This window comes from Pezoporus flaviventris, unplaced genomic scaffold, assembly GCF_033815535.1.
Source record: "Pezoporus flaviventris isolate CSIRO_AGI_PZ_B2104156 unplaced genomic scaffold, CSIRO_AGI_Pfla_v1 ptg000036l, whole genome shotgun sequence".
NCBI classification, from domain to species: Eukaryota; Metazoa; Chordata; class Aves; order Psittaciformes; family Psittacidae; genus Pezoporus; species Pezoporus flaviventris.
Genome location: NW_026892584.1, coordinates 40,126,364 through 40,141,002, shown reverse-complemented (window position 1 = coordinate 40,141,002; position 14,639 = coordinate 40,126,364). Strand labels below are relative to the sequence as shown.

The 14,639-nt window shown below is 49.9% G+C and overlaps 1 protein-coding gene and 2 long non-coding RNA genes across 5 annotated transcripts; 1 reads left to right on the top strand and 2 right to left on the bottom strand.

The window, feature by feature from the left end:
• Window positions 1-398: 398 nt before the first annotated feature.
• On the bottom strand, window positions 399-10,443 carry LOC133274598 (uncharacterized). Of its 3 annotated transcripts, none has more exons than XR_009745189.1 (3): window positions 10,102-10,443; window positions 8,703-9,572; window positions 399-996 (listed from the first exon to the last, which is right to left on the bottom strand). It is a non-coding gene; the product is annotated as an uncharacterized LOC133274598 (long non-coding RNA). The 3 variants fall into 3 exon arrangements; XR_009745190.1 differs by lacking the exon at window positions 399-996 and adding an exon at window positions 6,918-7,033; XR_009745191.1 differs by lacking the exon at window positions 399-996 and having other exon boundaries at window positions 8,939-9,165; window positions 9,248-9,572.
• LOC133274599 (uncharacterized) lies at window positions 3,560-6,895 on the bottom strand. The gene is made up of 2 exons (XR_009745192.1): window positions 6,547-6,895; window positions 3,560-6,252 (listed from the first exon to the last, which is right to left on the bottom strand). It is a non-coding gene; the product is annotated as an uncharacterized LOC133274599 (long non-coding RNA).
• Window positions 10,444-11,082: 639 nt separating the features above from the next.
• ANKRD9 (ankyrin repeat domain 9) lies at window positions 11,083-12,368 on the top strand. Its single transcript, XM_061464021.1, has one exon. The coding sequence runs from the start codon at window positions 11,196-11,198 to the stop codon at window positions 12,072-12,074; it is 879 nt and encodes a 292-aa protein (XP_061320005.1). The 5' UTR covers window positions 11,083-11,195; the 3' UTR covers window positions 12,075-12,368.
• The last annotated feature ends 2,271 nt before the right edge of the window (window positions 12,369-14,639 follow it).

The window sequence follows — 14,639 nt, the reverse complement described above, 5'->3', positions numbered from 1 at the left end:
TGATCATTTGCAACAGTGGTGCTCCCTGGGGCTGTTTCCAGCACTGCCGCTCTAATGGTCCGGGAGACCTGGCAATCATTCACTCCCAAGCCGTGCATGTCCTCGCTCACATGGGATTTTCAAGAACCATGTCAGGAACCTGATGCCCTGCCTGGGTTAGCAAGAGGAACATGTGTACGCACACCTACAGGTAGGTCACACAAGTGGAAATGAAGTTTGGAGGAGTGCCAAAGCCAGATAGCAGTTAAACATAGGTGAGCAGATTCCTCCTTTTGCAAGGACTGGTTTGAATTGTTTGCCTTTAGTTTGCAGTAACAACTACACCTCAGATCCCTGTTGCCCTACCAATGCAAGTGTTCCAAGAGAAAACTTGGGGGGATGTAAGGATGGAGCCTCTGGATGTAAGGAAGAAGGAAAGGTCTTGAAACAGTATGGGTTCATCAGTGGAAAAACAATGAAGCAAACCCAGGCTTTGCTGCAAAGAAAGGGGAAAAATAAGTTTTAAACAAATAAGCAAATGAAAAGTCTTTTTCTAAATAGTAAAATAAAGCCATAAAAGTTCATAACAAACCCATCTCGTCTGCAACACCTTTAAGATGGAAACCAAACTGAAGATTTAAAAAGTGGCCTGCATGAGAAGCACATTTCCTGTTCCCTGTACCACAAGCAGAGGGTGGCTTCAATTCATCAGTGGCTGAACTGCTGCACAATAAAACTCAGTGATGAATGAGCTACTCTAAAAGCAATGGAGCTTTGTCCCCTTGGTGGCCCAGCTTCTCCAGTGTCTCCAAAACATTTGTTTATAAGTGGGAAATGACTAACAAGCCTCTGCAGACATGAAGGCAGTTGAGGATCCAGCTTTGGGAAGTTACCCATGGCGTCGGGCAGACAGAGCTGGGGAAGCCCTGTGAGAGCAGGGCTGAAAGGTGGCAGAGCAGAGTGGATGCAGCTCCATTCTCAACACGATGAGTTTAGCTTCTGGTGTCTGGTTCAGCCCTGTGGAGTTCCTAAAACAAGCCTGAATGTTGCATCCCACTGCTCTGAATTCTCATTTCCACACTCCATCATCCTTACACTCCTGCTGAAAAACCCCAGCCCTCAGAAGCACTTAGTCTGTGAGAGCATAAGCGTATCATCAGAGAACCAGTCCCATGACAAAAAGCTGGAAATAACAGCACCAAGGCTCATCTTTTCATCTCCACAGGCTGTCAACTCTGAATCCTAATGATGGTGCTAAAACCACCCTTGGCTTGCTTCCAAGGATCACTGCAATGGGCTACCATCCCATGCTCCTGCACGCCAGAGACTGAAAACCTGGAAGCTCACCTCTGAACCAGGACAAACTACAGACCACACAGCAAACCTCATTTTACTCAGGAAGTCCAGCCCAGACACTGGAAGCACCAGAGCAGTGCCCTCAGGGAGTCCAGGGATACCAGCAGCAACTTAAGAGAATCTGCTTTTATCCTATACAAGCAAAGACCTTGAACTCTTGTCAGGCACTTATCCAGGACAACAGACAAAGGTACCTGAACCCTGGCCAAGATGTTTTCCTTTCTGCTTCACAGAGCACATGAATTGCAAGAGCAGCCCGTTTACAGGAATAGTTGTGCCTTGGGGACAGCAGCAAGGTTTCCAGGAAAAACTGATATGAAAACTTGCATTACTTGTGGTCTAAGCCCAATCACAAGCATAAAGGAATCTCAAATTCTGACACTACTTAGAAGAACCCAACAGCATTACCTCTGCTAAGCACAAGCACTACTCTAAGACCTTTTATCACACTTCACTAGTACATTAGCCCAGACCCACTTTCCTCAGCAGTTTAAGCTGAAACACCTGGCTGCAAACTGACACTCAGGCACTTCGTATTCTGTCATCCCTGGCTTGGGGGTAAAAAGTGTGGGGCTAGAGGTTGGCAGACATGAAGAGGCAAGCCCGAGTATTTCGTCTGTCTCCTGCAATACGTCTTAGAATGCACTATAACTCTTTCATTATTGTTTCCATTTCCAGCCCCTGGGGCTGTAACTCGCCATGCATAGACCTTTCCTCCTGCTTCTGTTACCTGCTTTCCTATTGGCTTCAGTAAAAATCCTCATTTCATTGAGGTGAAATTCCCACCTGTCCCGCTGGGTGCTTCAGGACATGCTGCCTCACCCAGCTCCGGGTGAGCTGCCAAGCAGCAGCACTCCCAAGACCCCATCAAAGAACCCTCGTTTGTGACAGACCCTGCTAGGGTGTGTGGGGCACACAGATGGGCTGCGTGGCCAGCATGGGAACCCGGCTCTGGGAGAATGTCTGAAGGACCCCAATGGCTTCTCCAATCGTTCCACAACTTTCTGCATTAAAAAAAACCAAAAGTGTGTGCTCCAAACACGTTGCTCACTGCAATGGTGTCTGCTCCACCATGGGCAGCCCTGCTGCTGAGACGGAAGATGATCGTGAGCCCGCTGAGCCTGTCCCAGACCTGATATCTGAGCAGGCCTACAGGAGAGGTCCAGGGAGCAGAGCCAACAGGGAGAATGCCGTGGCCCTTGCATGGCTCAGGCAGTGGCAGGGAGCAAAGCCGACCTTTCTGCCATGCTAAGCAGCTGGGCTCAGGTGCTTCTCACCCTCTCTATTTATACCAGCATTGCTATTTATGCCTGGCTTGTTTTTGTCATCCATCTCACCTAGCTGACACTTTACATCACCTTTTCAGCCCTTTTTTATTTCTGTTTTCAGGGCTGAAGACATCACAAAAAACTGGCAGCACCTTGGAAACATCAGTCTTCCCATTTCCCTAAATTGCATGTGCAGAAGGGCAAGGGGAGCTGCGTCCTAATCTCTCAGCCACTTACTAAGCCATGAAAAGATGCACTAATGGACAAACATGATGAGGCAGCTACAATAATTTCAGTGCAAAAGCAATGCTTCCAAATGGAGAATTGCATAAAATGACGCTGGTGCCAAATCCAGCAGGTAAAAGGCATTGTCACCCTGATTTTAGGTACATTTATATGCACAAAATTATCTTATTGCCTCTACATAGGGGATAGGTACTGATGTAGAAAGAAGAAAAGCAAACTGAGAAGCCCTGCTGTGAATTTGCTATGGTAGAACCTCCTGATTGTACTTGGGTTTGAAACTTTCATTAGAAAATAATCACAGAACGTGGAAATATTGCAGAGGCCTCATCACCAGACCTGGGAGGTTTTCTTGGCAGCAGGGCAGCTTCAGGCAGCATCAGAGACTTCTATTTTTGTGCTAAACAAAAGGAAAAGACAGACTCTTTCTAAACACCACTTTGCAGCAGAAAGGCTTTTGACTGAAAATCCAGTCTTTTTCAGACAAAACCCAACAGGTTTCCTATTGGGGTGCATATGACAGATGATCATCTGCCAATTGAGGCTGCAGTTGCCGTTAGAGTTAACTGCTGTGCAGCCACTTCCCACAGAAGGAAGCTCCTTACAAAGCTGCCCTCTTTCCTCATCCCTGTTTGTTATTTCAACAGACCCAGTGGCAGCCAAGAGTGGAGAGAATGAACAAACGGGAGTTAAATAACTCTTCAAAGACATGCAAAGCATTAGTCAATATTTATTTATTTTTTTAATCTTTCTGCTTGGCCTCATATTTATCATGTTTTATGGCTGAAATGGCAGAGGGATTTATCACAGCAAAACCAGATCAACTACAACCCCTGGGTAAGCATTATACTATATGTACCTGCTTCCAAAAAAAGAGGTGGCTGATTTGCTTTGTCTTGGAGAGGAGGAGTTTGTCCTGCAATGAGCTACGAGGTCAGAGCAGTTCCACTCTGAACAGCAAGATGTGAACAGCCACATTCACCACCAAGATTAAATATACACTAATCACAGGTGAACTGAAATCACTGAATAGGTTGTTTCCAAGTCACAGGGCCCTGCTCACATCCCAGCTATAAAAGCCTTGGGGGGAAAAAAAAAGGATGGTTAGAGTAACACTCCCTTCAGCAACCCGAGCATCTCCACAGTGATGCTGCTGCAGTGGGAAGATGTCTCTCTGCCTTGCTCCATCCTTCCAAACCTTGTCTAGAGAAGGGGTTCAACATAGCCTTGACAAGTACAGTCTGCTCCAAAACCCAGGAGGCTGTGAACGTATGGCTCACACTATGTACCTACACATCCCTTGATTTTATGCAGAACCATCTCAGCATCCCCAGCAGCATTCCCTGGAATGAGGGTGCTGCTGCACCAGCAGTCTTGTGGCCCTAAAGCCCAGAGAAGCACAGGTTTCATTCAAGCCAGTTATAGCAGATTATAAATAGAGGATTCTGGTTGTTTTGGAACCCCCAAATAGCAAGCAGCAGGTTCTGCTTCCACAAATAGCCCTGAGAGGTGGTAAGGCCAGGCTCATCTTAGCTGGTCCGAGAAGTGCTAGGGTTAAAGTGACACTGCCGGGGAACAACGGGGTGCCCCTCACTCTGCCAGAAACTGGGGTGGACATGTCTGGGTGCCAACCATCAGTGGAGTCAGGCTCTGCTTTAGCAAAGCTGTTATCCTATTTACCTGAAGGAAAACAGAGCTTTCATCCTACGCCTTCCTCGAGTCTTTTAAGTCAGCAGACTTTAATAACCACAGATACACTTTTAGAGACAAACAGATGCTTCTATAACGATTTTAGGCATGTTCACAATACACAATACAAAAAAGCAGGCAACTTGTTGGTTCATTACCTATTCTTAGGGAGCCAGAGGACAAAAAATTCACACTGAATTCAATCAGGCACCTGCTCAGGGCAATTCCCAACAGGGAAGGTGTACAGTTCTCTAATTGTAAAACACGGCATTGTTTTTCCAGCCTTCAAATATTATTGATTTTAATTTTTTTTTCAGATGTGAAGAGATGAATTCCAAACATGGTGTCTGCAGTCCGTGGTTCACAGCAAAAGAGCCATTTCCAAAAGCAGAGTATTAAATGCCAACTGAAACACTGGCTGGATACTGCATGCTAAGAGGCAAGCTCTGCTGTGCCTATCTGGGGCAAGGGAGGTGAGGGTTTGATCCCTTGAGCCCTTGGGGTTTGCCCTGCCAAGGCCAGGTTGCAATATCATTATGATAAGGGTAATCCTGTTAGGCAAACACATCAAATAGTCATTCCCAATTGCAGACCTTGTCTAAGCAAATCTAACCCCGGGTTAAAAATGTGCTGAGTGCTTAGTCCTGTGGCACAGCATGCTGGGGGCTGAGCGAGGGATACATGGGGTCTTCTGTGCCCCAGGGCCCTGGGGCAGGCACTCTCAGAAGCCCAAGCTAATGCCTGGAAGCATCTAAAAATTGCAACAGAATAAGTTGTCTCTCTTTCCCTTTCGCTTCTTGTGCAGAAGAGGACAGATGACTCTTATGTCAGGCTGGTTTGCTTCTATATTTATGTCCTGCCTTAGGCTCACAATGTTCAGCTCAGATGCAATCCAGTCTGGTTGTATTAATACATCTGGGGAAACATTTTCAACAACCAACATCAAGCTGAAAGCCAAAATCGTCCACAGGCACCAGGAGCTCTCTGACCCCCATCATCTCCTTGCTTACAAAACAGAAAGGCTCCCCAAAAGGTATTTTTGTCTTTTAAGGGACAAGTACTCTTTTCAGCTTCCCCCTGTAACTTGCTGGGTCAAAATTAATCTCTGCTGCAGCTCTGGGAATTTGCCTAGGTTTCCAAAAGGATGAACATGGCTCATTTATCACAAATACCAAAATCAAGGTTTAATGAGCAGTGGCCTGCAAACCCAGTCAAAATAAACAGGACCCTGATGATGGCCTGTGACCACCCCTGAGGGCTTGTGTGGTAGCTGCCACTGAAGGACCTTATCACCTTGCTGCCTACCTCACTTCTGCCAGACCACTTTTCTCTGTCAAGGAACCAGCGTTCAAAACCAAGTTTCAAAGCCTTAAAAACTGCGTTATCCCACCAGTGGGCACCAACAGCCTCAGCAGATCAGTGACACCAGTTGAGCCATGCATTCAGCCTCCCATCGGCCAGGACTGATGTTTGACTGCAGTGGAACCTCATGTTACATACTTCCTCCAGAGCTGGTGAAGAGATTTCTTTTCCAAAATGAAGTATTCGATAGCTTCGCTTGAGGTTCCCAGGCACCATTTGGGATGCAAATTTTTGGAAGGGTGTCACATTCACTCTGCAGCAGCCAGGACACAAGTGTAACAAGAGAAGACTTGTTCACTTTGCTGTTTCCAAAGCAGATTTTCCTTTCATGCTGTGGGTTAGGATGGAGCTGACTCTATAGCACAGCAGAGAAGCCAAAGCAGCCAGGGTTATGGGCAGCTCAGGCTTAATGTGAAATGATGATTCATATGAAGTCAGGCAAGTAGAGAGTGACTAATACAAAAGAAGACTGGGGAGGAAGAAGATGTGGGTGCTGTGAGTGATGGGCGAGACAGTGCAGAGATGAGAGGTGAGAACAGGGTTCAAGGCCATGACTCCACCCCTGGACAGAGTGATGTTGTCTGATGGTTTCAGATATGGAGCCAGCAGCAATGGCCCAACCAAGACCACTGCTGACTCCCAGCAACACCTTCAGCATTCTTGCTTCTCAAATAAACATATTTTCTCACTTCCCAGGAAAACTTCTGTGACTTTTTCACATAGATATTTGTGCTTCTGAAATGAAAGGGCAGAGTGATTTATAACGGCACTTGCCAATATGCCCCCAAAAAATGGAGATGGGCAAAACAGGCACACAACAGGCATGTATGCAATGAATGTTTCAGACCCACAGGTGAGTATAGGAGCGGGATGCTTTCCTCTCTGCATCTGATGTGCAAAAGACACCCATGGTGAGCTGCATTCACCACAGCGCAGGGAGAACACATGCCCTCCTCAGAGAGGTAAAGAACAGTCCCTGGGCAGCCTTTCTTGTCTGCCTTCCCATCCCTGGTCCTGTAAGCAGCTGGAGGCCCTGCTGTCTGCTTCCCGGCTGGGTGCTCCGGACAGGATAGAAATAAAGGGTGAGCTCCTCAGATAGGGAACCAGCAGCAGTGGAGAAAAGGAAACAGGGTATTCTGGAGAAAATATTTATCTAAGGCTTCCACGAGGTGTCAGCAGCAGCTACTATTCATCACAGCTAAGCAGAGGTGCCTGGGTCTGCCATTCAGCTCTTCACCTGGCGTGACCTCACCAAAGGAGAACCAAGTCCCATATAGACTGCTAGCAGCTCTGCCTTCTTGTGTCCCCGCAGGCTACTGCTGGATGACCAGCCTCTATTCCCTGTCTAACACAGCAGAGCAGAGGGATCCCTATGCAGAGCCAGAACCTCAAGGACCAAACTGATACACTTGCATACTATCCCTGACCTACAGAACTCATGGGCTAAACCAAGGTGGTCAAAGCAACATTACTGCACCCCTTCTGCAAATGGGATGCTGATGGCACCGCAAACTGAAGGTCAATGAAGTACCTGCCGTGGGAGGGGAAGATCCAAGCGTATATTCCAGCTGAGTGCCCTTACTGCAAACCACCAGCACTCATTGCTTCTCTCTGAAGATGTTTAATTTTACCTGACTGGGAGATCAGCTGTTTCTACCTGACTTGCTGACAAAGACCTCAGAGCCAGAGGCTTAAAGCAAAGCGGCAGCTCTGCTGCTTCAGCCCACCGCAGCTCCAGAGTTGTTGTCCAAACTCTGCTGACCTTTGAAAGGAGACAGGTAAATGTTCAGAGTCAAACTCACACACAAAATCCTTGCAAGGACTGGAGTAAAACCTGTATCTTTCAGCCCTTTTCAAAGATGAGGGATGTATTCTTTGCCCAGCTTCCATCTCAGGCTCAAAACCAGCACTAAACATTAACTATGTTCAGTATGCACCCTGATAACTGCCTATTTTCATGGTGCTTTTAATTACACCCACAATCAAGTCCATTAAGTTAGTATGATCCTGCCCTTATTTAATGAAAACCTCAGGAAACAAATGACGTCTGCTAGAAGAAACAGCAGAGCTTTCCCCTCCGTCCCATTTTACGTGGCTGGGTTTCAGTAGGGGGGGGGTTAATTTGTCACTGGCTGGAGAAAGCAAAGGATCAATGCACTCAAGAAACCAAAAGAGCAGTGTCCTGTAGGAGGGTGAAGAAAAGAATAGCTCCGAGACGACACGTCACATTACTCAGACATGGTTGCACAGACGGCACATCTTTGTCATGTGCCAAGGAAGCTATGATAAGCCCTCTCACAGTCGGATCAGTAATAAGATCAGTTACTTAATTCAAAGTGATTAAAAGCAGGCTGGACTGCAAGTAAATGAGGCATGTCCATGGTCTGCACATAAAATACGTATCACAAAATTAAAACCTTTTTGGGTTGTTGTGCTTCACTGCTAGTGCTGGGCATGCTATAAACAATTTTGGGGGCAAATGTAATACTTTTGCTCCAGTGAAAACAGGCTGTCTTGCCTACAGGCAGGCTTCTGCTTCAAATGTATGTGACAAATATATTTTGCAGACAGGAGCCAGCTCTGGGGCAGTGAGGACTCAGCATGCTCTGGCCTGTTTTCAAGCCAATGCTGGGGCCCATAGCACTCTACAGTTGTAGCTGGTCCCCCTACCTCCATTGGAGAGCTTGGCCCAAGAAAAAACATGCTGCTTCCACACCAAAGGCATTAATTTCCTACAGAAAACCCAATTTGGTTTTGCAACTATTCTAACCCCTTGCCTTTGAGCTTTGACACCACTTGGCTTACCCAAGCATGTGCAGAAGATGAGTAGAAAAGGCTGGGCAGCCTGGCTTATCATCACACTGGACATACAAATCGATGCCAATGTCCTGGTGATGGCAGGGAGTGGATTTGGGATTGGTGGTTGGGCAAGGCCATTTCCCAGAGCAGGCAACACTCAGAGATGCAGCAGGTGCCACTACCATCAGTGACAGACAGCAAGGCACAGGCGGGTGAGGCTGCACTGGACACAAAGGAAGAGCTACAGAATTAGCTGGTTTAAAACCATTTATTTTGATCCCAAACTTTGGTACAAATTATCCCATGCTTGCAGTAATAGGATGCAAGTGACAGGTGAGTGCCTGGCAATAGCACGGGGTGGTGGAAATGGTTGCCTTTAATGAGTTTTCATCTGGAATCCGACACGAGTGATGAAAGAGGATTTTCCGTGCCGCAGCTGACACCTGAGACACCAGGAGCTGTGGTGGATCTGTGCAGATACTTGGATGACGAATTGCACTGACAAATGCTGGACTTAATTCTGTCCAGCAGAGCAGCTTAGCAAACATTACCCCAATTTCTCTTCATTCAGATGCGGTCACCAAGTGTTGCGGAATATGACAGCAGTGTGCAGTGTCCTGCCCAGCTCACCCACTTGCCTGCATCCCCTCGCAGGGACCTGGGTTTTGCTGTGAACAACACACAGCAGGGAAGAAGTTACAAAGCAAACGGAGCACAGCTTAAGCATTGTTTCCCTGGCTGAATGGCGGTTCACAAGAGGCATGACAAAGGCAGTGGTTGTTCCTTGCCAGCTTCGTTCTTACTGGGGTCGAGGGAATGGTTGGCGGCATCCTGCAGGCTCCCTCCCTGCCACTCCAAGCAGCATCACAGAGAGGGCTGTAAGGAAGTGGGACACTTCAGCACATGCCTGGTAATATCCATAATGTGCACACATGCACACATCATGCTGGGGCATGTGGAAAGCACTGCCTGTTCCTGGGGTGGTCAGCAGACATTGCGCTCCCATACCAGTGAGGGGAAGGCTGGGGAGCCCCAAGGATGAGGAAACCAGAGCTGTCAGCCATGAACCTGACAGTGACTGGCATTACCCACCTGCGGAGAGCCTAGAGCCTGATCACACCTTCCCGATTGAGAGGGAAATGGTGGCAAGTGGGGGAGACACTGGGGGTCAAACACACAGGGAGAAAGAGAGAAATGCTCTGAACCTGCTGGGGGGGGCAAGGATGTAGCAGATCCCAGGATTTGCTATCAGCAAGGAGGCCTTATGAGAGAGCAGATCCCAGTAACAACAGCACTTGCTTTACCAGTGTGTGGCTGTTACCTCCATGCATTTTAGGGCCAAGAGACTGCAGGTGCCCAGGGGAGGGAGTCCCTGGTGCAGAGCTGCCAGCAGCGCCAGGCTCACCCTGTGCCACCACCACCTCCTCGCTCTTCTGTAGCCAAAATCTGACAGGTAACTGTCAGCAGGAAGGGCTGCAGGCAAATGTCACCATCTGGGAGACAAGCAAGAGACACGAGTTTTGCAGCAATCACCCGTGCACACACATGTGGGAGCCCACGACCCGCACCGGCTCCCGGGCAGCGCCAGCCTCCGGCCAGGGCCACCTGCAGGGGAAGAGCAGAGGGTGAGCTGAGAACTGGCCCGGGCCAGGCTGAGCCCTGCCAGGGCACGCCGGGAGGTGACACCGCCTGCCCAGGACCCTGCGCGCTTGGGCACAGCGCGGCTGCAGCCTCCTACACCCAGGAGCCCCGGTGTCCCAGCGTCCCGCGCACAGCTCTCCCTGTGGTCCGGACACCACGCTCCCAGGAGCCCATGTGCCCGGGTCCCTGCGTGCCCTGCACCCCACAGACGCAGCCCCCCCCACGTCCCCACCGGCCGCCGTGCCGCGGTCCCGCACCCCCGGCCCCGCCCCGGCCTCCGCAGCCAAGTTTCTTGGAACTTCGCCTCCCGTGACGCACGCGCGGGTGCCGGGCCCCGTCCTCTGCGCGCAGCCAATGGGCGCCCGGGGGCGCCGGGGCGGCAGCCAATCGGCGGCGGCTGGACAGTTCCCCGGTCCTGACCGACCTTCACCGCCCGGGCCGGGGGGTGGGGATAAAAGGGCCCCCGCGGCGGCGCGCCCAGCTCGCGCCTCCCTGCGCGCCCCTCCACGGCGGCGGCCACGAGCAGCGAGCACCGCGGGGCCAGCGGGAGGTGAGCGCCGGCAGCGCGGCTTCCCGGGCACGGGGCTTCGGCCGTCCTGCTCACCGCGGGGATACGGGAGTCCCGTGCGCGGCGGTACGGGTGTTCCCCTGCCCCCGGGGGGGGGGGGTGTCCGGTGCCGCCGCGGCTCGGTGTTCCCCCGTGCCGGTGGCGGGAGGGCCGGCGGGGAGGCGGGAGCAGCGCGGGGAGCTCCGGCTGTTCGGGACTGACCGTCCTTCCGCTCCCGCAGGTCCCGGCCCGATGCGGCCTCTGCGCGCCAGGGTGGGAGGCAGCCCCCCGGCGGAGCGCAGCTGCCCGTCATGCCTTGGAGCGTCCGGTGGGTCGGCGGCCGCGGGGCCCAGTCCCAGAAGCAGTGCAAGAAATCCTCCTTCGCCTTCTACCAGGCGGTGAGGGACTTGCTGCCTGTCTGGTTCCTGGAGGACATGCGGACCATGGAGGTCTTCCACTGGGAGGACGGGGGCAAGGTGAGTGTGTACTCGCCCTCGGAGGCCCTGCTCTATGCGCTGGTGCACGATCACCAGCCCTACGCCCGGCACCTCCTGACTAAGTTCCCCGAGAGCGCCCTGGCTGTGCCCAGTCAAAGCTTCAGCTGCTGTCAATCCTCGGCCCCACACCTGGCCATGGCTGTCCGCTACAATCGGGTCCGGGTCCTCTTCCGAATCCTCAAGGCCATCCAGGCCTTCCCGCCAAGCGACCGAGCCAGCCACCTGGACCGCAGGGGCTGCAGCCGTGTGGAGGGTGGTAAGACAGCCTTGCACGTGGCCTGTGAACTGGTGCGACCTGAGTGCCTGCTCCTGCTGCTTGGGCACGGTGCGTCACCCTGCCTGCAGGACAGTGCCGGGAATACCCCCCTCGACACCTTGCTGCAGCAGATCTCCCACGCGCCCGCAGCTAACATGCGTGCCAAGCTCCTCTGCCTCGACTGCCTCTTCTTCTTCGTGCCTCAGGACCTCCAGTTCACAATGAAACAGCAACTGTTGGACAACCGGCAGCAGTGGCAGGACCTCCTGGGGGTGAGCAGGTTCCAGTGCCTGGTGGGCTTAGCTCCCCCATCACTGTTTGTCGGAGCCATGCGTGTCTTGATCAGGACCATTTCACCTGAGCATTTCCCAGAGGCTCTGGACAATCTGCCTCTGCCTCACTTTCTAAAGCCGTTGGACTTGAAACTGGAGAGCTAGAGGGGTGGTATGAGAGCCTCCTGCTCACCTGACAGAAATAGACTGCTGTGCTAAAAATGTATCAGTATACGGAGCTGCTAATGCAGTGGCCAAGTATCTGTTTTAATTAGAACCGTGTTTTTTAAAAGAATTATCTGGCACTTTACAATATATTTTATTTAAAGATCCTTGTGGTGAGGTGAGGTCTGCACTGCGTTTTATAAAAACATTCTATGGCATGTACAAATGAGGGGATGTGGGAGAATATATTTGTAAATACATCTGAATAAACCAGTGGCAGATGTGATCAAAATACGAATTGAGCATCTGAAACCCCTGAAGTGGCATGTGCCTTGGAAAAGCATGCGCGGGGTGGGGGAGTGTCTTTTCGTTAGGATTTCCCTGTTACATAAGCCTCGTGCTCCTGGAACATGATGACTCCTTTTTTACAGCTCTCCTAATACATCTTGGCAGGGATGCAAGCGTTTTTTAAAGGCACAGATGAAAACTTCCTCATCTTGTACACAAGACCAAAGAGAAGCCAGACACTATTAAAACTTCCCTGAACAAGGCTGGCAGGGAGGTGAAGCTGAAAAAGAAGATATTTTAAAATATAACTAACAGTTGGTTTTCTTGTAAGGTTCTCTCTGTTTCCCTGGGAGCACCAACGTGCTTGTTGACAGGTGAAGAAGAGCAGGAGAACACACATTCTTCTGGCCAATCTTCTCTGTGTGATTAGTGCAGGGTGGGGTATAAGGAGGGCCAGCCTCCATGTGCCTGCACTCTGCTGTGCCCAGAGGGATTGATGTAGCTATGTATGGCAATAGCCCAGGACCCTAGACCATCTTTTTGTTCAATGGGTTCTGGCCCCTCTGCTGCCAGTCCTCAGCAGGATTCAAAGGCTTAAGTTCAGCTGAGAGAACTGTGGCAGTATTTGTGTCTGCTCTGGGTACCAGGGGGTTAGCTTAGATATCCAGCCTTCCACCTCTCCCTTCTGAGATGCTCCAAGGTACACAACGTATCTTCACAGCTGCTCCAGCTCAAAAGGTCCTTTGGGAGTAATGTCCTGCCTCCAACACTTGGGTTAAACACATCAAAATCCTGAGTAAAGGATACAGTTTCAGTTCTTTGCTCTGCAACCTTTACAGCATTCTGGGCAATCACACTGCTTACTTCCCTGTAAAACTGGCACTGCCCCTGCTTACTCTGCAGGGAGCGAGCTGAACTGGCTCCACCAGCGTTGCAATGACAGAGATCTCCTAGGCCACAGTGCTGTAGCTTTGTCTCTGTTCTTGGAAGTTGCCTGAAACTATAGGTTTTTTTTTTTTTTTCAGTGCTTAAATGTGTAGCCAGGGACTTGCTTGCCACTTCAACTATTTCAGCACTGTTGTTCCCATTGGGGTCACCAAGCAACTGATGTGCTCAGAGAGAAGAGGCCATGATTGGTTCCTTTATTCATGAATTAATTTTGGTTAGGAAAAAAACAATGCAATCAACCACAGAATGAAGCATTATAAGTTCTTCATGCTTCAGCAGAACAGAGTGGTATTTCATCTGAAATCTCTGTACTGCATGCACAATAAAAGATAAGCCATACTTCTGAAATTTGAGATGCAATAAAAAGAAGATTGCTATTCTTAGACCAATGGCACTGAAATGTTTCCTAGAAGAGCAAATGTTCTTTTTTTTTCCCAAGAAACCAAGCTGATACATACTCAAACTGATCACCATGGCAAATACAGATCCCTTGCTGGGAAGTATAGAACAACTCTGTTTCTCTTAAACTTCCTTGTTGATATTAAAAATACAGAAATAGAAAGAACTTGCTTAACCTCTTAAAAACCCCCAAAATTAAAAATCTGTCGCTAAATCCTTTACTTGAGTACATGATCCCCATTGCTTTTGTAATAATGGTATGAAAGCATCTTCCAAAACAGATGAGAAATAAAACAGTCAGGTCTAATTTGCACATGGAAAAGTACCTTGAGTTGAGGGAAGAAACAGCGCTGGGTGTGGAAGGAAAGGTTTATCAGCCTTGCTGACAAGGGCATCATGAGATTGAGATGTAGGGACTTGGTTAGTTGAACTGAGCACTGGAAGACACTCCTGCAAGCTGTGAGGGTAATGACACAATGGAACAGAATGACAGACTGAGCAGGACATCCTACACCTTAGAAGAAGCCCATTAGCAAAACAAGAATTCAAGGCCAAAGCTGCCCCTGTGGTTCCCCAAAGCCCTCCCACCTGCTCTCAGGTAACTCATGTTAACAAACAGGGAAAGTTCCCTCAATACATTTCGATGGGTCCAAAGCAAGTTAACTGCTGCGCTTCTCCTGTTATTCTAGGACAGAAGTCAAGCCTATTGCTGAGCCCAGAGAAACTGGGCAAACTACACCAGTGACTACATAGCTCACTCACTCAACTGGGTCCAGGCTTGTTTTTCAAACAGAATCACAGCTTGGAAAAAGGCTGGGGCTTCTCAGCTTTGGAGACAGAAGTCCTTTGTTTGTAGACCAAGCCATAGCGGCATCGGCTTTCCTCAGACTGACTGGCCACCGTGTTTCTGTTCTCTGCTACCTTTGGAGC